Genomic DNA, 23,301 nt, shown 5'->3' with positions numbered 1-23,301 from the left:
CACGACCTGCATGAAAAAGAGCAGCTCATTGGATCGGGATCAGCTGTTTCAATGGGTGCCAATGCAAATGGCTCCGGCAACAAAATAAAGTTGAACAGCAGCTTTCATAGGAGCTACTGTATGTGCTGGAGGTGGGCGTATGTGTGACATCTGTGCAAAAATTGTATCTTTTCCCAAACAGAGGTCAAGAGAAGAGGATGGAGCATTGCCTGGTTGTGTTGTCATGGAGACCATCAGAGAACGGAGATAATATCAAGGGCTCACTTCCGGCAAAGAGAAGGGAATAAAGATTTTTACTGTTCATTTCAATCATAACTTCTGCCTTTCCTCCCTGACTCAATCTCTGAAGCTTTCATCTGCTGCATTCAGAGCTCATGTGACGGCTGTCTCTCCCTTTCAGTGCGGTAATGAGTGCTGCTGCAAGCCCATGTGGAGAGGAGGACGGCTACTTGTCAGCTAAACCCTTCAACAAAAATAACCAGAAATGAGACGCTTTTCAACTGAAAGACATTTATTTAGACATTTTTTGGCCCGCGTGAGCCACGAAAGCAAAAACAGGGTTTCATCCCAAAAGGAAATATTTCCAAAATGTATGTCACCCACTAGACTCTGACAGCTTTGATATCTGTATGTGGTTTCATGCCAGTGATTAAAATGGCAGATATCTCAGTTTGGAAAAAAACACTTCAAAAAATACAATAGTCCTTGTCCTAGAACTGGAAATGAGTACAAAAGGAAATCATTGCACAGTATTAAATGCTATAGAAAGAAAACTGCATTCATGTCATGAGAGAGAAAAATACCTTGTTAACCAGTGAATCTCGAGAGGCACATGTTGGGAGTTGAAGAGATCCACTGGCCACGTTCACATGCACACAATGTGCTTCTGAATGATCAGATTTAAGAGGTGGTTTGGTTTGGGAGTTTATTTTTAAGTAAGATCATTTTCTCCCGGAGCCAGAGGGATTCTTTTAATTAATAATCGGGTTGCTTCATCTGGATCAATGTCCTCCAACCTTTTGAACACACGGCATACTCTGAAAAAGTGAATGAAAAACAGCAAAAATCTGGCATTTAATCAGGTTATGTTTACACTGATTATGAAATTAGCCTGACATGAGTAGAAAATCAGTTAATGCTGAAATGAAAACTGCTGATTATTTGCGTGCATGCGTGTTGATACTATGCACACATGCACTGTAGACAGCATGTGATTAGCATGCACACATCCGACCGCAGAATCCCCCACAGCCGGACCCCCAGCGAGGAGAACAGACGGGACAAACAAACAGAGGAAATGGGGGAACGCAGGCTTCCATGGTTTGTTTCACATGAGTGTTAGAGGAGAGCGGTTCCACTTTATAGAATGTAACAGGAGGCTAAGGCTGAAAGGTCAATGGCTGCAAGAAAAGTAAAAGTCATGGGCGACTGGCCAATCATAGCGCTGGATAGCTACATGTGTCTTGCCAAGAAAAGTATTGGAATTCATAATAATGCATCTTTGAACTGTGGCTAGCTAGCTAATTAAGCTAACGTTATATTCATGGGACGATTGAAAGAGCCGGGTGCCAGGTCTTGGTTTGTCCATTCTGGGCTACTGTAGAAACATGGTGGCCTCCGTAGAAGAGGACTCTGTAAATATAAACAGCTCATTCTAAAGGTAACAAAAATACAACGATTCCTATTTTCAGGTGATTATACACTAATGAAAACATACCTATCAATACGTATGAATTCTTAAATACGCAACTGATAGTAAAGAAAAAAGATACATCATTCCAACATAAGCCTGTTTGGCTGCTTAGCTAACAATAGCAGCTTACATTAGAGCAGATAAACACACGTCTGTGGTTTTGGAAGAAGACACCCTCATACAAACTTATTAGATGCCAAATATGGCTCCAAGCTACAGCCCGATGCACACTGCTTCAACATGTGTAGGAATCCAAAGCCTGCTGTACCTATCGTGCCTAGTTATGGTTGCTAAGCTATGATTGGACAGTTGCTCTTCGGGGAAGGGGGTTCTAGTAAAAGGCTCAGTACTCAACAACTGGGCCACAATGTGGTACCATGGTACTTGGCTGTCGGGCTGTTCATTATTTTGACACTTTTCAAATTTTGTCATTCAGTAAACTGTTGGCATGAAATCATTTGACTCGTCTCAATTCACACAGAGACTGGACTTGATTTACTTGTTGGTCTCCAGAGCCAAAAAGGTTGGGGAACGCCTGATCGAACATCCTGACTGACAGGAGGCAGGTTAGAAAGCGGAAACGGAAGAAAAAAAAAAAAAAGTCAAAATGTGTGCATGTTCGCTTAGCCAGGAAGGATGTTCCAGCAACATTGTGGGGTAACTCAAAACACTGAAAGAGGAAAAGTATAACTGTAGCGTACAGATAAAGCACATACCAACTGTGCACACTGGGGAAACACCAAAAAACAAAACCAACAACAGGTAGACACAGAAATTCATGTTACTCCCTTTAAGTAGTGGTCTGGTGCTGGTAGACCTGCTAACATGGCAGTTCAAAGTGTTCCTCCACACTCCCAGCCGTCTCTGTATCCCTCCACTGACTCAACGATGCAAAGTGTTAACAAAAAAGGCAGGTAACAAGTTTTGTGACACGGTGGGTGGTAAATCCCCAAAATATCTACGTGCCAAAGAGACTGTTGTTCTGTGAAGAGAAGTCCTCCGACTGAGAGTAGACCACCTTGCTAACAGCAGCGAGGTTTCCTCAGCGTTGTGGGTGGTTTTCCTGCTCCTCCTTAACAAGACCAGCAATATGATATGCAAGTGCTTTGGTGCTGTACTGTACTGAGAACAGTCTAGATTTATGGAATATAATGGCTTTTGTGTGTGGACCAAAAAAAAAAAAAAAAACCAGGAGCAGAAAATAGTTTTCTAACCATCATGTGGTTTAAATGAAGTGAAGCAGAGGAATGTGCTGGCTGGCGGCAGAGAGCACCCACATTCCCACAAGGCTTAAAGGGCGCGAGAAGTCGGACGGCAGACGGCAGGATTCCCGTTGCCGACCGTCGCCTTATTGGCAAAGGCCGCCTCAGTCGCCCACGTCGCTGTCCTGGTCTCCTATGACCCACAGGAAGTGGAAGCTGAGCGCCAGCAGGGCGGTGCCCAACAGGTCACCGAGAGCTGTCAGGTAAGGGATGGAAAAACTGTCGGGATCTTTGCCGCTCCGCCACATGGAGTGCACCATCCAGTCCGATATACACAACAATAGCAGCACCTGGGAGAGAAGGAAAGAAGGATTAGACTGCAGGAAGCCTACATGGTTACCCAGGGTTCCCTCAGAAAGACTGCTCACACAACCTCATCATAGAGCAGGAATTGAGTTATTCATTTAAAATGACTGATTACCAAAGTCAGAATTCATCAACTAAAAACATAGTTCCACATTTTAGGGCCAAATAGTTACGGCCGGGAAATAGTCTGGCACATAAGCGCTCATATGGAAAGCTATCGTTTTTCCACTTCAGTTTTGTATGGGGGGTCAGACTCGACCCCTTGGCCACTGCAGCCAGCACTGAGCCTTGGTACATGTACCCACCAGGTGAGCTACCAGGGCGCCACACTGTTTTGTGTTTATTATCGAATGTTAGCATGCTAACATATATGCCACATCATATCTGCTAAACATCAGCAAGCTAACACTAATTGTGATGGTAGCGTGATGACGTTTAGCATTAGATCAAAGCACCACTGTACTCAGGTACAGCCTCACAGAGCTGTCAGCACTGCTGTCCACTTACAAAACTGTTCCAAATTGTCAGATGCTTTGGAATAGTATGTGTCCGAGTTGATCAATTCCTTTTATCAATGCAGGTCTATTCTTCTGACAGTAGCGCACTGCAAAACAAACTACAACTTGTAACAAGAAGGAGTCATGGCGGAGAGGAAGGAATGCTCCAAAACATGGTTTCATTTCACAAACACTGTGTTCAGACAGAGATAATAAAACAGTTGCGCTGATGCTAAATAAGTCTTGGCCAACTTTTTTTCTATGCAGAAAAAAGATAAAAGATAAAGATAAAGAATTAGGCTGATAAGCAGAATTGATAATTGTCCCATAAAAGTACTGGTGAGAGTGCCTTTTGTTTTTATTCCTCTAAACTGTGAAACTCACTGCCTCTAGATATTAGAGGCATATTAGTTCTCTCAGTATTTTTAAAAGGAAATTAATCTTTTTAATCAGGCTTTTACTTTCGAGTAATGTTAGGTTATGTTTGGTTGCTCATTTTACTAATATTTTGTAGAGATGGGCTTGAATCTGGCAACTTAATTATTTATTTTCTATTTCATTATTTCTTTTGACTAAATTAAAAACAGTTTAAAATAGTTTCACTAGTTTTTTTATGGCACTAATACAGAACAGCATTGAAAGATAAAAAAAGAAAAGGAGGTAAGAAGAGGCAGTTTAAGTGTAATATTTAACCAAAGGGAGAAAGAAACACTGGATGGAAACAAGAAAAGGCCTGTGTTATCATGTCTGGGAGGATATTAGTGCTTCAGAAACCTGTGCAGAATGCCATAAACACTTAAACTGTAGTGGGAACACAGAGGAGCAGGAGTAATGGACAGAGCAGCAGACCGAGAGATGAGTTAAGAGAGTATTATTCATAATTCAAGTTTCCATGCATGGAGGGAACGGTGCCGAGAGAAAAAGAGAAGTCTATTAAAAGATAAGGACGAGTCTATAATTTAAGGGGAAATGAGCTGTCCAGAGTTGGCAGTGCAAACATTATAAAAACAAAAAAAGTATTGCAGTCATTGACAAATATTGACATGCTAAGAATCCAAGAAGTGATGGTGGTATCAATAGGAAGCAGGGAGAATTGATTATGATAGTGTATCATTTTCTGTGTAAAAAACACACTAATGTACAAGTCCTGATAACCTACTGACAATAAATACTCAAAGACACAAAAGCAGCAAAACAACATCAATAATAAAACACTAAAAACACATCGGACTAAGCTAAACATTAAAAGCAATTTTAAAAAGGTGTGTTTTTGTCAGAGATTTGAATGTTGGAAGGTCGGTACAGTCACGGATGTTTTTGGGGAGAGAGTTCCAGAGGGAGGGGGCAGCTACAGAGAAGGCTCTGTCGCCCCAGGTACGGTGCTTGGTCCTGGGTGATGGAGTCAGGAGGTTTGCATCAGAAGAGCGGAGGCTACGGGATGGATTGTGGCGATGGAGCAGGTCAGTGAGGTAGGAAGGGGCCTGGTTATGGAGTGCTTTGTGTGTGAGGAGGATTGGAGGTTCTGGAGGACAGGGGTGATGTGGACACGGGTGTGGGTGTGGGTGAGCAGACGAGCGGCAGAGTTCTGGATGTACGCAGTCCTCTACTGTGTATGGAGGATAAGTAGAACACACTCAAATTATCTTTAGCCTCTTGGCATATTTATTTAACAGTTAACAATAAAGCTCGGACCGATGTGTTGTCTCATCAGCATGGCTCACACACAACAACAACTAGCGCTCACTGGGAGCGTGGTGACGTCACGTCTTGTACGTACCATAACCCTTTCACAATACAGCAGTACAGTATCAGTCTACCGTAATACAGGGACTCCACCACCTGTGGCCTGAAGGCTCTGGCGATGGGACAGATATGTCTTCATATCTGACCACTTCTTTTTCAACTCTGCTGCGGTGCGGTTCTCCGACCCTACCGAGTTTACTGCCTGTGCCTTGCAAAATACTTTTTTTGGCCTCTACCTCCGTCAGCAGCACCTCCAATTCACACTGGTGTTTTGGTTTATGTGGTGTTCAAAGGAGAGGTTATTGTCAAAGATGACTCTGAGGTTGCGACTGTGAGGGGATGGAGAACGGTGAGGCAGAAACTGTGAATGGTTTTAGTGATGGATTTGGGGCCAATCCTGTTAAACAACATGGTGTCCTGCTTTCCTATCCAATAATGTTTGGCTATGACACGATGAAAGCGTCTCGCAGCGAACAACAAGCTATCAAACCCGGGTATCCACGAGCGAGGGTTTCACAGCTTTATCTTTTATTCGTGATGACAGGGTGGCACAGTTGGACATCCTCTCAGTTGTTGCAATTGTTGCTTTCGTACCATCACCTGCCTCAAAACTGTCAACTACAATCCATCATTTACAAGTGCACGGCTTCCCATGGAGGATATTAGTTTTTTCCCCTCAGACAAACAAAGAAAGAAAGGGAGGGAGAGGCATGCATAGAGAGAGAGAGAGAGAGAGAGAGAGAGAGAGAGAGAGAGAGACGGAAACGTGTGCATAGTTCCAGGCTGTCAGTTTTTCAAGGATTAAGATGTGTCCAATTTCCACATTTTGGCAAAACAAATGAAAAATAAAAGAGGCAAAAATAACCGCGAGTGCCAATCCATCTCGCAGCTTCTTTCTCCATCTCTGTATTTGTTTCTTTAATCATGTCTGAGTGGTGAGAGAGAGGCAGTGTCTGCAAGATAAAGCTGTTTGATCTCCTGAGATGGCCGCGTTCGCCTGCATCCGCCTTTGGGTCAATTTCACCAATTACAAAACACTTACACAGGTAGGGGACACAAATATACAGCTGAAAATGAGAGTGTGAATGTTGTTCAGTTTGTTGTGGATGATGGTAGAAGAGGAGGTTGATTGCAATTGCTCTGGCTCTCTAGCAAACAGAGTTGGCCCGAGCCAAATCAGTACAAACGTATGCATGCAATCATGTAATGTGCTTCATGTAGCAACTTGGGCAAAAGGCCTTTTTCACAGCAGCCATTTTGACATTATAGTAGGGTAAACACGGGTGATATTAGTGATGCTAATTAAAGTTCTGTTCCATTCAGGTCAAACGCAGTCAGGGTGCTGTTGTTTTTGTGCACTGGCTCAGTGGAAAGGCTCTGCTACACTAAATGGTATAATTGTAAACCCTTTAAACTAATTTAATTATTTGTTAAGATAAGATAATCCTTTATTATCCAACAATGGGGAGATAAGGTTTGTTACAGCAGCAAGGGATAGTGCAAAGAATCAGGAGTTCAGACCAAAAAAACAAAACAAAAAATTCAAATAACTGTTTTACAAGGACCAGTGTGTAGGATTCATCTAGTGGTGACGTTGCAGATTGCAACTAACTGAACATAGCTCGCACCTGTATCTGACAGGAAATGAGAATGGGCAGTGAAGTGTGTAGGAGACACTACAGTGGCTGCAAAATTGGCCAAAAACTCGAACAAAAATGCCCAATCTACAACTGGTTTGTCCATTCTGGGCTACTGTAGAAACAGAGTGGTTCAACATAGCGGACTCAATGGAAGGCGACCTGCAGCGTCTATAGATAAAAATGTCTCATTCATTCTAAGGTAACGAAAACACAACTCCTCCTATATTCAGGTGAATTTCCTTACAGGAATACTGATTCAGGCCCATGGATCAGTATCAGTGCCGGGGGCGATCTCAGCATATTTTAATGGATCGGTATTGGCTAAAATAAACCTGATCAGTGTTGCCAGCAGCTAGGCTCTACACTGTGGGCATTTTTACTGTATTTACTTGTAAAATTTAGAGGTCGTTAATGTGAAAAGCCTGTTTACACCTGGTATTAACCTGCATCTTGGGTGATCCGATCACAAGTGGACAGTGTTCTTTGTGTAAAAAACAACCTTCTCTACTGCTGTCCGCTGTGAGTGACTCTTTGAGTGACAGCCTGTCAGCAACCCACCAGGAGAGACGCTCTGTGATGAGAGCTTTGTCTTTGCCATCTGTGAAGTGAAAACATCAGATTTCCACACAGCTGAAAAGGTAAAAGTGTGTCCTGCTCATAAAGTTCAGTTACAAAATCCCCCAGCCACCATGGAGCGTCTCTGCTGCAGGGCTGCGGACAGCAAGGTAAAAGCGATGGGCTGTAGGGGTTTAGTGTGTAACAGAACTGGGGGAAAAAAACAGGAACAAGTAATCAAATCTTCGTATTGAGCAGCCAGCTGGACAATAATAATGAAGACTGACAACATTCTGTGTAGGGTTCAGCCATAAAAGTGTATATTTGCATATAGAACAGGGAAGTGAGATCTGATCACTACACCAGGATCGGCAAAATAGACAAGTTTGCTAAACCCAGATGCTAACATTCAGGTAGCAGCTTCTCATTTTCAGCCAGTGCAGAGCCTCACTTTCACTGGTTGAAATGACAAACATCAACCAAAGATTGTATGAGGGAAGAAGCTCCACTCTGTACAATCACAAGTGTTTTTGTAGTTCCAGCAACTCCAACATAGTGGTTTGTAAAACATTCCGAGTCCACCTTTGTTTCTCCTATATGCTTAGAACAGGAGGGTGAGGCGAAGAGGGTGCAATCTGCAACTACACCACAAGATGCCACTAAATCCTACACACTGGAACTTTAAGGTGTAGAATGGCATATATTTGCAAAAGGATGCAAGGGGATGAGTTGGTTGTGTTGCTTCAGGTAGTGGTGAGCTGATTAAATGAGATTCACATTTACGGCCTCTGCATCCGTGCGTTTGAAGGCTTATCAGTCACCATCAAACACTGCACAGCGGTTTATAGTACTATGAGACATGATTTTGCAACTCTTCAAAGTTATCACAGCCACATTCATTTCTGTCTCAATGATTGCAGGGTAAACAGAGTACGCAGTCCACTTTGAAAAATACCTACCAGGAAAGTCTGTGTGAATGTCTAACTATTCTTTAGTAGATGTATGGAATTACTGACTTAACTGATGTTCAAGTCATATCTTTCATCTGTGTTTTTAGAAGTGTGGAATATTCATGCACTGCCTCTAACACAATCCCTATCTTAAGTTGCTCTCTCTGGCACAAAGTTCCTTCTTCTGTTTGCTCAGATTTACTTCTGAGCCCCCTCTGCCTCTGTGCATTACTTAAGTATGCAAGTATACACAACCCTCAATCCTGCGCTCAAAGAAACCTGGAAATCCCGACTGAAAGAACACACACTGTATCACTTAATGTCACTCTATTCGTTGCTTTAGAACACTGCAGGTATTTATCATCTGGGCAAACATAATTGGATTTTGCTGCACTTTTCAAAAATAAATGCTCGCTAAAACGCTTGATTTGCAGACCATTACAAGCCGCTTCACATCGCCGATCCGATATTGTATAATAACTTATTCTAGTGCATGACTTGAATAAAATTTCGCTCAAGAGCTCAGGTATTTTATCATGGCTTTCACTTTGTCTTCTGTCAGTTTAAAGTGTTTCACTTAGAGACTTCAAGGTCCAGTGTGTAACATTTAGGAGGCTCTATTGTCAGAAAAGGGAATATAATATTTTTAGGTATGTTTTCATTAGTGTATAATCACCTGAACGTAAGACCTTAGAATGAGCTGTTTATGTGTTTCATGTTTCTGCAGTAGCCCAGAACAGACAAAGCAAACACTGACTCTTCACATTTCTTGCAAGGTTCACAGCTGTCTAAGTTTGCATGGTTGGAAAAGGAGGGTGATGCGAGGGGTATTCAGTTGGCTGCAATATGCAACCTCACCACTAGATGCCTCTAAATCCTATACACTGGTCCTTGAAGAGAAGAAAACTTAAGAGACACATATGAGTATTTAAGAGAAGTTCTCCAGTTTCGTCATATTTAGAATTAAGTGGTTTATTAGAGAAGTTCTGATACCATTTTTGTTTCCCAGATTCCGATACATGAACTTTCGGCCAATACTGAGTACCGGTCAGATACATGTGCGTGTTAAAAAATATAGATTATAAATATACATTAATACAGATTAATAGTATACTATTATTTTTTAACAAGCATATTCTATGTCTGTAGGATTGCTATCATTGTTGTATGGCCTGGTTCAGTTTAAACCCTTTGTCAGAATAAGAGTATGGTAGCTCATGACTTTGCTATCCTGGGAAAAAAAATAAAAGAGTCCTGTTTAGGGGCCAATAAATTACATGGTATCAGATCGGTGCACAGACAAGTGTACTTGTTGATACCTGAAACCACATTTTAGACAGTATCTGAGGTATCGGGGTAAAATCCGACACTGGTATCGGTTTTGGAACAACTCTATGTTTTAAAATGTAACCCTGGTAAACAGAAATTACAATGACCTTCATCAGGCATGGAATTAAGTTATAACCTTTAAAAAAAGGAAATAAAGCTTTTTACTCTTGGGTGACACGTTTATAAATGACACTTGCCCACAAATAAGTGGAATAAGTGGTCTAAAAGTGTCAGCCTCTATTGTTGTTAGAGGAGGTGAGGAAAGCATTAAAAGGGAGGGGGAAAAAGGCCATACCTCAAGGGCACTTAATGACATTTCTGAGTCAATCCAGTTGTCGTGCTAAGAATTCAGTGTCCTCTGTCCTGTTGTCCATGTTGCAGAGTACATTCCGCTGTCCCTAGACATTGGGACATTTCTGGGACCTCTCTTAGCCATTTGGGTGCTCGTTCCTGGTGCCCGCATGTTTCATTGCCGTGTAATTGCCTGACAAAATGAGTTTGGGATGCATTAAGGCCTAGAATTACTTCAGCGTCACAATGCCACATCCTGTTCGGGACAACATCATCATACAGCTGTAGTGGGCACTCTCTCCAGCTCTCACACAGTTTGAGGCAGGCAAAAGGACAAATGCATCCTATCTTGAAACTCAGAATTTTTGCCTTGGCCCTTCAGTTAGTCATCACCAGCTCTCTTCTGCTGTTAGCCTCTTCTCAAGCAACCTACTACCTCTATCTACATCTTGTTGTGATTTGAAGTGCTTCATCTCCTGCACCATCTTTTGTCACTCTTAGATCACTTCAATCTTAACATTAGTCTTAGCAAGCTATATTTTTCTATTTTTTTTCTTATATTTCACACTATCTCTACAGAGGAAAAGACAGGGATTTGTTAGTGGAGGGGGATAAAAGCACCAATATCGCACTTAAACACAAGTTGTCTCAAGTGGTCTCAAGTGGTACAAGGTTCTAAAGAAGGTACAGCAACTGTACTGTATGTCTGAAATGAAATTCCTCATTATGCAGTGGACCTTGCAAGTGCAAAGCAAGTCTCACGTCCTCAAGGGTAAGTCCAAGTCCTAATATGCAAATTGCGAATCAGGATGCAGGTCTTTCAGGTGTCTAAGTGCAGAAGTGCTTTCAGACAGTGAGTGGTTGCTGCTACGACTTCCACCCGGTAGTGTCAATGTTCTGTATTTTCAATCGAAGGCAACAGGGCACAATGTCGCCACCACTACTCTCGGATGGATGGATGGATGGATGGATGGATAGACTTTATTAATCCCCAGAGGGAAATTGGGTAAAATACTGCTATCCATCTTCAATCAGTGGCCACATTATTCACATCTGCTTGTTAATTCAAATATTATCTAATAGCCAATCATGTGGCAGTAACTGAATGCACACATGGTTTAATTGTTACACCAAACATCAGAATGTGGAATAAATGTGATCGAAGTGACTTGGACTGTTGAATGATTGCTGGTGGTTGTTTGAGAATCTCACAAACTGCTGCTGAGTACAAAAAACATCCAGTGATGGCAGTTATGTGGCCAAAAGCACCTTGTCAATGAGAGAGGTCAAAGGGAAAATCACTTGACTAGCTGACAGGAAGACAACAGTAACTCAAATAACCAGGTGTTACAGTGATCTGAGGAGCATCTCTGAACACACAACAACCTTGAACCATGGAACCTTGAAGTGGACGGACTACAGCAGCAGAACACCACAGCGGGTTCCTGTCAGCTAAGAGCAGGAAACTGAGGCTACAGCAGGCATAAGCTCACCAAAACTGGAACTGTCAGAATGTGATGTAAACAACATGAATCCATGGATCAATCCTGTCTTGTGTCAATAGTTCAGGCTGCTGTTGTTGGTGTAATGGTATGGGGTGATACACTTGCTCTTTAACCATGCATTCACGTCGCAATAATTTCTGAGGCAGCCAACGGTCCAAACGGATGCAGAATATGCGAGGCAGCCATCATGCTAATGCAAACATGTCGTTAAAAGCATTTATATTTGAAGCCTTGAGCTCCATAATACTGTTTTTGAGCCACTGAGCGTGGTTGCCACAGCCTACCTGAGTATTATTGCTGACCATGTACATCACTTTACGGCCACAGTCTGTACAACTTCTAATGGCCACTTCATTGTGTTTACATTAGAAACAGCTCGCTGCCTGAAAGCATCTTCAGAATGACACGGCTTGTGAACATTTTCCCTTCGAAACTACACCAAAAGACAAACATCTTAACAAGATCCACTTACAAACATTCTGTGGTACTTCCAGTTGCCTCTTGATGAAGTTTGCTCAGTCTTTATATGTTCAAGTCTTTTACATCAACTCTGTGAAATTCATATGCTTAATAATCAAATATTGAAGCTGTGGGGCTAAGTCCTTCCTGGCTGTCCAGACTTTGTTTTTGCTTTCACGTTTCATTTATATGGAAGTCCTCAGAGAGCCAAGTCTCAAAACAGTTAACCCAGGTGAAGAAAAATGTACAAGAGTATATCCAGTGAAAATGTGTTTTTCAGCAGGATCCTGCACTAATTTCACACCTGATAGTGGTGCCAACAAAGCCACTGTTCTGTTCTGTGGGCCCCTGAATGGCTTCAAAAGAGAGATGGTTTGCTGAATTATATCTTACCATACATATTTTCTCTAGTCAACCTTTCTAATCACTGTATTTATCATTATTTATTCTTTTAACTCTCCTGTACAGCTTCTAATAACCACAGTGCTACAACAGAAAACTGGACTCTGTTTGAATCAGTGAATTTATTTGTATTTATATTGCAATGTGTGTTTACTTGACCCCTTGGTGGAAGCAGAAGTGCTAGAAAATTGGAAACTCACTGTGGAGAAAAAGAGGGTGCTGTCAAGGTCAGGTTTTTGCAATAGCGAATAATTAGTGTCTAACCTCAGAAAGCTGTATTATATTATTTTTTTGTGTACCTTACTCCTCAGCAAAGCTTAGTGGTTTGAGGACCAAAAGCTCAGCTGACAGATCAAGAGCAACCTTCTCACAGCTTAGACGTGCAGGATTGCTGATCTGTCAAGATAACACTGATAACATCTGATAGCCGGGCTTGACTGAAATAATGAGGTTTGCTTCAGAGCAAGAGATGTTCACCCTTTGTTAAAGAGACTTTAACATAACTAATATTGTTCTGTGTTTGTCCAAGTACTGACCCCATGGCCTTTGGCCTTAGTGTTATTAAATGGCCTACTATTAAGATTCCCATGAATGTTACATTACCATAGTCATGCATATTCATTACTGGCAAACTTTATGTAACCTTTTCAGAGTTTTCAGACTTTCTTGACTCCCAAACTGTCAAACTATTCTCTCGTCCTGAGTTTTCTTTGACACCTTTGTGGCTTATTGCACTATGTTGCCTTAGTTTATCCTGCATTGCCTCATTCTTTGTCTGAATATACTGTGGGCTCATTCAGCATTGCCAAATCATGTTGTTTTGTGTATTGTTTAAGTGATGTTTTCATGTTTCTACCCTTGGTTTATTATTCACTATGGATTTGTGCAAAACCATCAACCACTGTTTGCCAAAATATGCAGAACTCCAGTCAATTTAACTACATTCTTCCTCCTCTTCTTTTCCACTCAGGGACTGTACCGTGAGGCTCACAGAGATATCACAATGAGTCGAGCTATTCTGCAGAAATGTTTCAATTTCTCCCCTAATTTCCTATGGCTTTTACTTTAAATAGAACATTATCAAACTGCAGCATGTGCAATTTCAGCTTATCGCTGCTATTAAAGAAACAGACTGTTACAGTACTTTTTACTTGTATAACATTATCAAATTCCACCATGTTACCAACATCTTTGCCAAATTGTGTCTAGCTCTAGTTGGACAGAGAGAAAATATTAAACTATATTCTAAGGTCTGCATATGTTGAATGTCCATGTTTCTGCCAATTGGATATTTGAAATGTAGGTCATGTGAGAGTTAAACATTTATTTCTTTACTTAAGGTTACTGCAGAACATTAAAGAAATACATCTGCATGGAAAAAATGATTTCAGTTTTCAAATATGTAGTGTTACCCTACACCAGGAATCTTTTGAGGGCACTGACTCAAACTATTTGCATCCATAACTAATGCCGCTGTCTACTCCATTCAAGTGTCTAAACTGAGCCCTTTGATTTCTCTCTTACCCAGAGTCGAGACAGAATCTCCAAACATGGACAGAGAAAACATGAGATCAGGGATTATAAATGACTATAGAGCAGGCTGTCCTACACCCTCATTTAACACACTCAAAATATCAAGCCTATGTGTTCAGTTGAGTGAACTGTCAGGGGAGATGATGAGAGTGGCAGAATTTTTATTACCGTCATTAGTGCCTGGGTTGAAGTATAGGTGGAGCGGCTCACTGAAGGTACAGCCACTGCTCAAGTATACCCTGCTCCTGATCCTCAAACACCCACACATTTGTTTTCAGACAGATAAAGACATCAGTAAGAGACTGGCACTCAAGTCCATTCCTTAAAGGTCCAGTGTGTAACATTTAGAAGGATCTATTGGCAAAAATGGAATATAATATTCAGAGGTATGTTTTCATTAGTGTATAATCACCTAAATATAGGAATTGTCGTGTTTTTGTTACCTTAAAATGATCATTTCTATCAACAGACGCCACCGGTCCCCTTCCATGGAGTCTACCATGTTGATCCGTCATGTTTCTACAGTAGCCCAGAAATCACAAACCAAACACTGACTGTAGATAGGGCCTTTTGTGAGTTTCACGGCTACTGTAGTTTCTCCTACACACTTCACAGCCAGCTCTGATTCCTAGGTTGTCATATACAAACGCAAGGGTTGTTTAGTTGTAATCAAGTGTGAACCTAGCATGACGTCACCCATTGGTTTGTGGAGTACCGTCTTGAAGCCTCGAGTTCAGCATTTTGGCCCCCACCATGACAGTAAAACGGAGCCAGCATGAGCTAGCGCGAGCCAGCGGAACGTGTCGTACTGCGAGTTACTCCGCGCTCATTGGCTGCACAGTTCGCCTGAACCAAGAGTGTAGGAGAAATTACAGTGGCTCCAAAATTCGTGAACACAAATGTAGAAACATGGTAGTTCAACATGGTGCAACTGTGTCCGTCTGCTGTTTGGTGTACATTTGGAGCTTTTTTATTTAAAACAGCACCAACTGCCCCAACGCATTTCGGACTTCTTCAGTCGTGTTAATGCCCCTGATACATCTGGCAGTCAGCATTTATAGACTTTAGTTAAATATCAAGTCTTCTTTTAATGTCTACACTGACTTCAGCCTCCCTGCAAGTCTTCACCATCACTGATTCAGAGCAGTTTGAACTGCTAGCTTAGTTAAGCAAAGTTTCAGTATGCGGCAGAGACAAAAGAGGAGAGACAGAAGAGGGGATATTAGAGTTGTATGGCAGGTATAACACCATACTCTCCACTCCACCATCAGTTGATTTCTGTATTTATATGTCTGGGGGGTTGAATGTGACAATATATTTTACAGATTTTTGGGCGTCTGGAGGGGGTTATTTTAGGGGAGGGGGTTTTCTACTGATCTTAATACATACAATAAAAACAATAAAGACTGTCTAAAAACGACTTTAATTTATCTTTAAAAAAACCCCACATGGATTCTGTATTGTGCTGGAGTTTTTTCTTCTAAGATAAATACAGAGTCTGGCATTTATCCGTGTTGCATTATTAAAAATGAGCCTGTCATTAGGAGAACCTGCAGTTCTAGATTGTGTGTATAGAATTCAACCTAATAATTAGTGTCCGTCTGTGTCTGTGCAAATACACTGATGACAAAGTAGATGAAATTCTGTGAGCAATTTCTGTGGTATGATTCGATAAACAGTCATTCCATAATGACCTTGCTTCTATGATGCCGTGGGGAAACCATAATTCAAAGCAGAATTCAGGCAATTTCCCCAAGATGTCGCAGAGACAGGCCGACAGAGACAACAAAGAAGTCCATGAATTACGCTGACATGCAGTGTCTTGTCTGCCTTTTAGATACCCAGTTTGTAAACCCTGTTTAACATTTAAAAATCAAAAAGCAAAGTGGTGTTTAAGGTTCTTGAATCCAATCAATAAATTGATCGGTGTTCTCTCTGTAATGGCTGTACATATTAAGATGCAAAAGAGACCGGATCCAAACTCTTTCTATCCTTGCAACCCCAAGGGCCTGTCTCTGCCATTTGATGTTCTATCTGGGACTGAAGCCCCCTTAAAGCAGCTCTACTGGCTACGGACTTAATTGATTTGGAAAGTCTCCAACTCTTCAGTGGCCAGGATTACATCCTAATGTTCCATGTCTGCATTAAAGATTTAAGGGAGCCTTAAAAAGACTTGGAGCAAAGCAAGCATCCGATGCATACATAAAAACACACCAACTACATTCTTAAAATTCCACACGTTAAGACAGATCACGCTACACCTGAAAAAGTTACAGCAGTCATTCATAATTTAAGTCATTCATCTGATAATTATCTCCACGGCTGCCAAAACAGGTACAGAAGTGAGATTCCTTCAGGCACTGCCTGAAACTACAGTGCTCTAGGAATTCACAGGACACACACACCTGCTTCTCCTCCTCTGCTATAAGTGTAAAGGAGGAAACACACGTCCACTGTAATTTGTGTTCTCACTGATGGGAAAATAATGTTTGCTTCAGAATAATAATGGAAATCAACAGCACACATAAGATGAGTTTACACAGAAAAATGAACTTTTTGCTTAAGATCATATTGCAAATTTATGTTGCAATGGACAGATTATGGTGAGTGGCGCAGTGTAAACATATACACAAACATATACAAAACCACCATTCTAAAACAAATCAACATATTTGTACAAAACTAACCTCCTTTCTCTTATGTCCAGACTTTGGATATGGAGCCTTGCAGTAGTTCAGACAGGCAGACAAGTTCTTTTATAGTCACATGGTCCAGACACCGTTTAATCATGTATGTGCACGACCTATCCCTCTCCGCAGGGTGCAGGGATGACGTTTTTTTGTAGGCCAACCTGCAAGTTTGCATAGCCCTGGTCGCTCTGATTTAAAAAGCTAGTGTGATTTTTCGATTGGATTTTGGATTACTGGACAAAATAAGCACTGCTGTGAACAAAGATTTATAATTTAACATTTTGTTCAGCAAGATGGTCTCCACAGATGAACACCTCTTTTATGATTCTTAAAGTGCAAATGCAGTCGCCAGAAGTAGAAAGCTACTTTTAGGCTAATTACACCACGGTTGCATAACCTCACCAACCTCTAAACTTCCAACTTGTAATTACATCTTGTAATTAAAATCTAGAAGTTTCAAAGTTTGAGTTAGCATACTTTACAAGAGTATAAACACACAAGGCTGTAAAGGCGGACAAGTGAGTAGAAACGTCTCTGTGTTCGGTGTGACGTTTAATGTCATGACAACTTTTGTAGTCTCATTAGCAACCGCCAGGTTTGCTAATGGCCTTTTAATACTACATTTATTATATTAAAGGTTTATGAAAGTCAGAATAAAAAGCAATTCAAAAACAACAACTATATCCAGTAATACAGTTTAAAGCTGCATTAACTGATTACACAACACAAAATGTACACATTAGCGTTCATTTGCAGTTGTGTTTGTCCAATATTTCCTTTTATTTTTTCTCAGTTTGGCCTCCACCATGAGAGCGGTGAGACTGAACCAATACAATGAGCTGAACGACTGCAGAGCAGAGGGGAACTGCAGAGTTTTCATATTTAATATAAAAATATGGATTAGTGTAGCTTCAAACTAAAGTGCAGGGTTCTGCTTTTTTCCTACTGTCTTTTGGTTTGGGGTGAAAATCATCTTGAAAAAGAAACTCTGCTTAAAGCAGCATTAATGTTTTCTATATTAAGACTGAGTTGGGAAAAAGGCCCTTGGGCTTGAATACATTTGAGTGGAATGTTGAGAAATGAATGTAAATCTATTTTAGACTTCTAAAGCTTCTTGCACATTAAAGCCACGCGGGTATTAAAGTCATCATGTGCTCACCTGCAGCATAGCGGCAGCCAGGTAGACGGACATAAAGATGGGTGTCAGGGTGGTGTGTCCACTCTTCATCAGGTGGATGGTGTAGAGGAAGATCAGGTGACCAGGGATCACCAAAAGGAGGAGCACCTGAGCAGAGCGATGATTGGCTCCTGAGAAAATACATAAAGGATGGAGAGAAGGAAGGTTAAAGGTGAAAGGAAAGGGAGGGAGAAAATAAATTGTGCATGTACCCAATCATGTATTATAAAATACATGATTGAATAGTTTGGTGACAAATTGGGCTGTTCGAAGCAGCCCACCTACTGTCCCCTGGATTCAGAGTCCTGCTGGTTTTCATTCTAGACTTCTAACAAGGAATTAATTTACACCTGGGACAGCAGGAGATGGCAATTAACTGCCTGGTAGGACAGAAAACGGGCAGCACTGCAGCTCACCAGGAACAGAGCTGAAAACCACTGTTTCAAACTGTGAATTTAAAGCCTCATTATAATCCTGACAGCATTTCCATTGACTGTGATATCCAAACCTACATTAAACATGTGTACTTGTGTGAAAGCCATTTAAAATATGTCAGGTTGAGGGCTTCTCATCAGCAACCAGCATAGTATTAATAACAGCCAAAAATAATGATTATAAGTGCTTTACACCTATCACCTATCATATTGGAGCTGGACAGCAATGCCTATTCAATATGTGGTTTTATAAAATTGTCAGTACTGACCTGTGCCAAAGAATGTGCGGCAGGGGTAGTAGCAGCCCTTGGCCTCGTCAGGAACCTCCCCAGGGGCACAGTGGAAGTGCAGGTGAGTAGAGATCCTGCTGGACTGAATAGCCACTAGGTTGCCCCCGATTCCTAGACAAGATAGAAGAGTTCCTGGTTCATGATTGGAGGAGAGCATTCGGTGTTGTGTGAAGTGACAAAGAGAGATAGGCGGGTAAAAAGTGGCTATTTATGACTTTTTCAGTAAGAATTGTGTAAGGCTACTGACCGATTCTGCAATTCTGAGGCCAAAAACAATAATGATATTTAAGTTAGTTAAAAAAACCAAAAAAAAAAACATATGTATAAAAAAAAGTCAAAAATAAAATAATCAAAAGCTTTGCAGATTTTCTGGATATTTGGTAAAAATTTTAGCTACTTTTGGATGGACGGGAACATGGCAAAAATGTCTGTGAGATAATTAAGCATTTCTTTAATTTGTTTAATATTTACTTTTCTATCTTATTTTACTATACTATTTCAGCACTGAAAACTTGAAAATGCAAGAAGTGAATATTGTGTGAACAATCACAGTTTTTGTGGTCTCCAGAGTGGCTGCAGCCCCAACGTGTAGATACATTTCTGAGAAGGGAACATGAGATGAGGTTCTGACTGAGGCTTTTTCAACTGTTACTGGAGCACCGAAAGGGGTGGGGCTTACGAAGGGTAAATTACCTGACAGAAAACAAAAAAAAACCTTAAATGTGCTAGAACAAATGTTTTTTCATTACTCTCCTCTCATCTCATCTTTGCTTGCAGCTCTATTTTCTTCATGTAAGATTTGAATTAAAATCAAGCAGATGAACAGTCGTGAGAATGTGGGACGCCATCTGCACTGCCAAAATACAGGACCACTTTACATTCACATGCTGCAGCTATCACACCTTCCCTTTAGCAAGGAACACACAAACTAACTTCCTGCGTCTTTCTTCCTTATAGCCACAGTCTGGTGACTAAGCCCTGCAGGGGAGCTCACATACATACAGATATCAACAACAAACTAGCTGACAGGTGGGCACAGAGCAGCCAGAAGAGAAGAAAAAAGCTTTCTGTATTGTGTCTTTATATCTGTAAAAAAAAAAAAAACTGTTCAGAGTAGAACGGTTTTTGATTCACAACCAAAAATCATTCAAGTGTTTGCATTGCAGCAGGTAAACACATATTCCATATGTAGCTGGCTTTCAGTCACTGAAGTGGTTGTGTACTGCAAACCATACAAAAAGAAGAGTGTGTCCCCCCCAACCAGGCTGTTATTGTGGTGAGGATATTAAATTAGACACTGCCACCACCTCAGGGTGATGTCCACTTAATTCAATCTATTGTGGCTCTTTGTCTGCCTGGTGACATTTTATTGGAGCATTACCAGCGCTCCCACTGGGCCTGTAAACAGACATAACTTCACAATGAGCATTCACACACGCTCTTCCCCGTCTGTCCTCGTCTTCTCACTTCACACTCCTGTCCTCGCAATCTGAATATGCCACCGATCAAATGGGAACTTCTAAAGGAATAGTTCCATACACTGCCTGTGTTAAAAGAATGGAGCTGGTGTAAGGAAGTAGTTCACCTAAAAATACACAACGGTAATTCACCTGGTTGTTGTTTTTTACATGTCTCTTTAAGTATATGTTAAACAAGATAGAACATGTTAATTGGTGGGCTTTAGAGGTGTTAATAGGTTTTTTTTTCCCCTTTGGACCGAGCAATAATAGCTTTTTTCCCCTCCCTCAATCTTAATGCTAAGCTAGGTTCTAGCTATGCACTTAAAACTGCAATAGGGAACCATTTTTGGTTGTTGTTTATCCTCCGCTAGCCTCTCCCCCAAACCACCAAAGGAGTCGGTTACCCTAAGAGCCATAGGGACACCCTTTCTGCAATGACCTTATTGTCCCCGGTATTTCTAAACCCAGCAAATCGAGGATGTGCACTAGTCTAGTTTTTGCCAACCACTTGAATTACAATACGCTGAAAGGGTTTTATGCCTACCCTAGCTCTAACATACGACATGAAGGCGATATCATTCTTCTCATCTCACCCTCAGAAAGACAGCAAATAAGCTATTTCCCTAAATTGTGGAACTATTCCCTTAAAAACCAACAACACACCTTCAGTGAATCACATTCTATTTAGGTCCTGCAGAGAAATAATTATTTACAGTTTTAAGAAATTATGTTGTATTTATTCTTTGTGTTTGACATAAATTCCACTAAGCGATAAAGATCTACACGCCACAGTCTCTCCAACAATCACCAACGCTAGTTTGGTCAAGATAAACCCTTAATTTACTGAGTTAGATGTGGTAATAGTCATACAAAGGCCTACAATGGCCACAACATAAGCTATGCATCCGTCAAAGTACATCCACTAAATGTGATTTTGCCAAGGAAAGGATCACTACAGAGACAGACCTTTTGTTAAACCAGAAACAGCTGTAATATTGCTGTCACTACCATACTCCATAGACAAAAACAGTCATTTTACCTTGCATATACATACATCATGACCTTATTCAAAGTGCACACCAAAACCGTTTTTTTGTCCATGTTTTCACTGCTCCAACAATCACCAACTCTGGTTTGGTTGAAATAAATCCTTAAGTCACAGACGTAGATCAGAAATGCACACACCACCATGACTCTACACAGTATGTTTACATAGCAAATAGTTGTTTGCTGCTATATTAATGTTCTAAATCTCATATAAATAACCTTGATCTCATTTTTTTGGGGTTGTTTTTCTACCATTGGATAATTTTTGTTGGTAGAAAAAAAAAAAGCTGTTTTTCCAAGCTGTGACTTACTCCTGTTGATACTGTGCATTACAATTTTGGGACATAAATATTAATAACACACAATAGCATCTTTTGTTTGGAATTTGGGATTTCAAATATATTATATGCTATATTCTCATATTCAAAAATTGGAATAATTGTGCACTTGGATTGTGCACTGATTCTGACTGTATGGCTTTCTGTCCTTGAGGGTGTTTAGAATGGTTGGGGTGCAAGAGGGTGGAGGCTGTTCTCACAACCTCAGCAGGGGGCAGAGGTAGAGTTAAGCAGGTTTGGGGGCGATCTGGCTTATTCAGGTCACTGACTCTGACAGGAGGAATGGGGATGAGGAGGATGTGGAGGTCTGGGCTGCAGTGAGGCTACGTGGGGAACTGCAGGGGGTCTGTGTGCTTCTCTCAGCTGGGCCGCTCTGCCCGGAGGGGGGAGACACAGGAACTGTCTGCCAAGCTCGCCGGTCTCATATCTGCTCGTCTCCTCCAAGTTAAATCTAATTTTGTTTATTTGACTGGCTCTAGCATCAGGATGCGGCATTGAAAACAGGAACAGATAAAACATAATAAAAGGTGGAAAGAAGAAGGGGAAAATGACTTACTGGTGGAAGTGAGATGTAAAGCACACCTTATCTTAAAACAAACAACAGAAGGAAAGAAAAAAGGCAAATATGCCAAGATGACAAGCAAAGATTAAAGACTTGGCTGTATTGGAGTGCTGTCTGGTGGAAAACTGCATAACAGGATACATAACATAATATGATATCTGCAGGATCAGAAAACCAGATCAAAGCTGTTTTAAGAGCTTTCTAATGACCTGAAACTGAATTTAAAATGAAGGCCCATTCTTAATGTAATATATTATAGCTAATGAAATGGGTACAACAGGAACATCAGGAAAGGAGCTGGCACACACTTCCTTAATACCTGGATTAAACATACCTGAAAAGCTTTTAAGTAATTTGAATATTAATATAATTTAAGCAGCCACAGATACCTCCTACTGCAGGAGAAACTGCATAAAATAGCCCTAATGTATTCAAATGAAATAATGGAGGTCAGTGTGGTAAAAATGAGGCTTTCTCCCTCTATCTGTCATTTCACCTGTCTTTTCTTATCACGCTCTACACATCTCCTTCCCCACTCCGTTCTAATCAAACATCCACACGCCATCCTTTCACAGTTTCTCTTCGGTCTGCCCTTTGTTCAACTGTATTTTTTATTAGAACAGGATCCGTGGTGCATTTTAATCAGCCCAAAGACACGACTACACCGCCTCGCCGTTTCCTCACCCATGAATAAAACGCTATAAATCAGAGACACTTAAAAAGTTTGCAGAGCCTACACCGCGCGCGCAGAATAAAAACACACTCGCCCTCGCCAACAGACACACGCTTGATTCCCCAGCTGTTTGTGCCCGGGATGCGTCTCGACGGAAAACCAATTAGAGTCAGAATCGTACTCCATCTCGTTAAATGTCTCTCATTAATGCCATTTAAATTAAAAGCTTATCTCTTGTTGTGGAGGTGCCAGGCCCCCGGCAACCATGGTGAAGCAGTGGGAGACAGAAGCAAGAGGAAATGGAAGAGGACCAGTTTTGTGAAGTGGAGACAGACGGACTGCAGCTGACAGCCTAAAACCAGTCTCATTAGGTAACTTATTTATGCTGATGAACATTGGGAGTCTATAGTTAGTAATCTTCATTATTCCAGGGACTGTTGACTGAGCACACGCGCCTCTTCTGTT

At 41.2% G+C, this 23,301-nt stretch overlaps 1 protein-coding gene across 1 annotated transcript in view; it reads right to left on the bottom strand.

Annotated features, from left to right (window-relative positions):
- Window positions 1–493: 493 nt before the first annotated feature.
- The window catches only part of slc41a2b (solute carrier family 41 member 2b), a 40,766-nt gene continuing 17,958 nt past the window's right edge, over window positions 494–23,301 (bottom strand). Inside the window, exons 9-11 of the mRNA XM_051392561.1 lie at window positions 18,736–18,867; window positions 18,015–18,163; window positions 494–3,245 (exon numbers count right to left, since the gene is read on the bottom strand). Coding sequence (XP_051248521.1) covers window positions 3,060–3,245; window positions 18,015–18,163; window positions 18,736–18,867 — 467 coding nt within the window. The 3' untranslated portion in view covers window positions 494–3,059. The remainder of the gene's footprint in view (window positions 3,246–18,014; window positions 18,164–18,735; window positions 18,868–23,301) is intronic.

This window comes from Dicentrarchus labrax, unplaced genomic scaffold (genome assembly GCF_905237075.1).
Source record: "Dicentrarchus labrax unplaced genomic scaffold, dlabrax2021, whole genome shotgun sequence".
Lineage (NCBI taxonomy): Eukaryota > Metazoa > Chordata > Actinopteri > Moronidae > Dicentrarchus > Dicentrarchus labrax.
The sequence above is the reverse complement of the archived record's forward strand: the minus strand, read 5'-3'. Positions and strand labels throughout refer to the sequence as shown.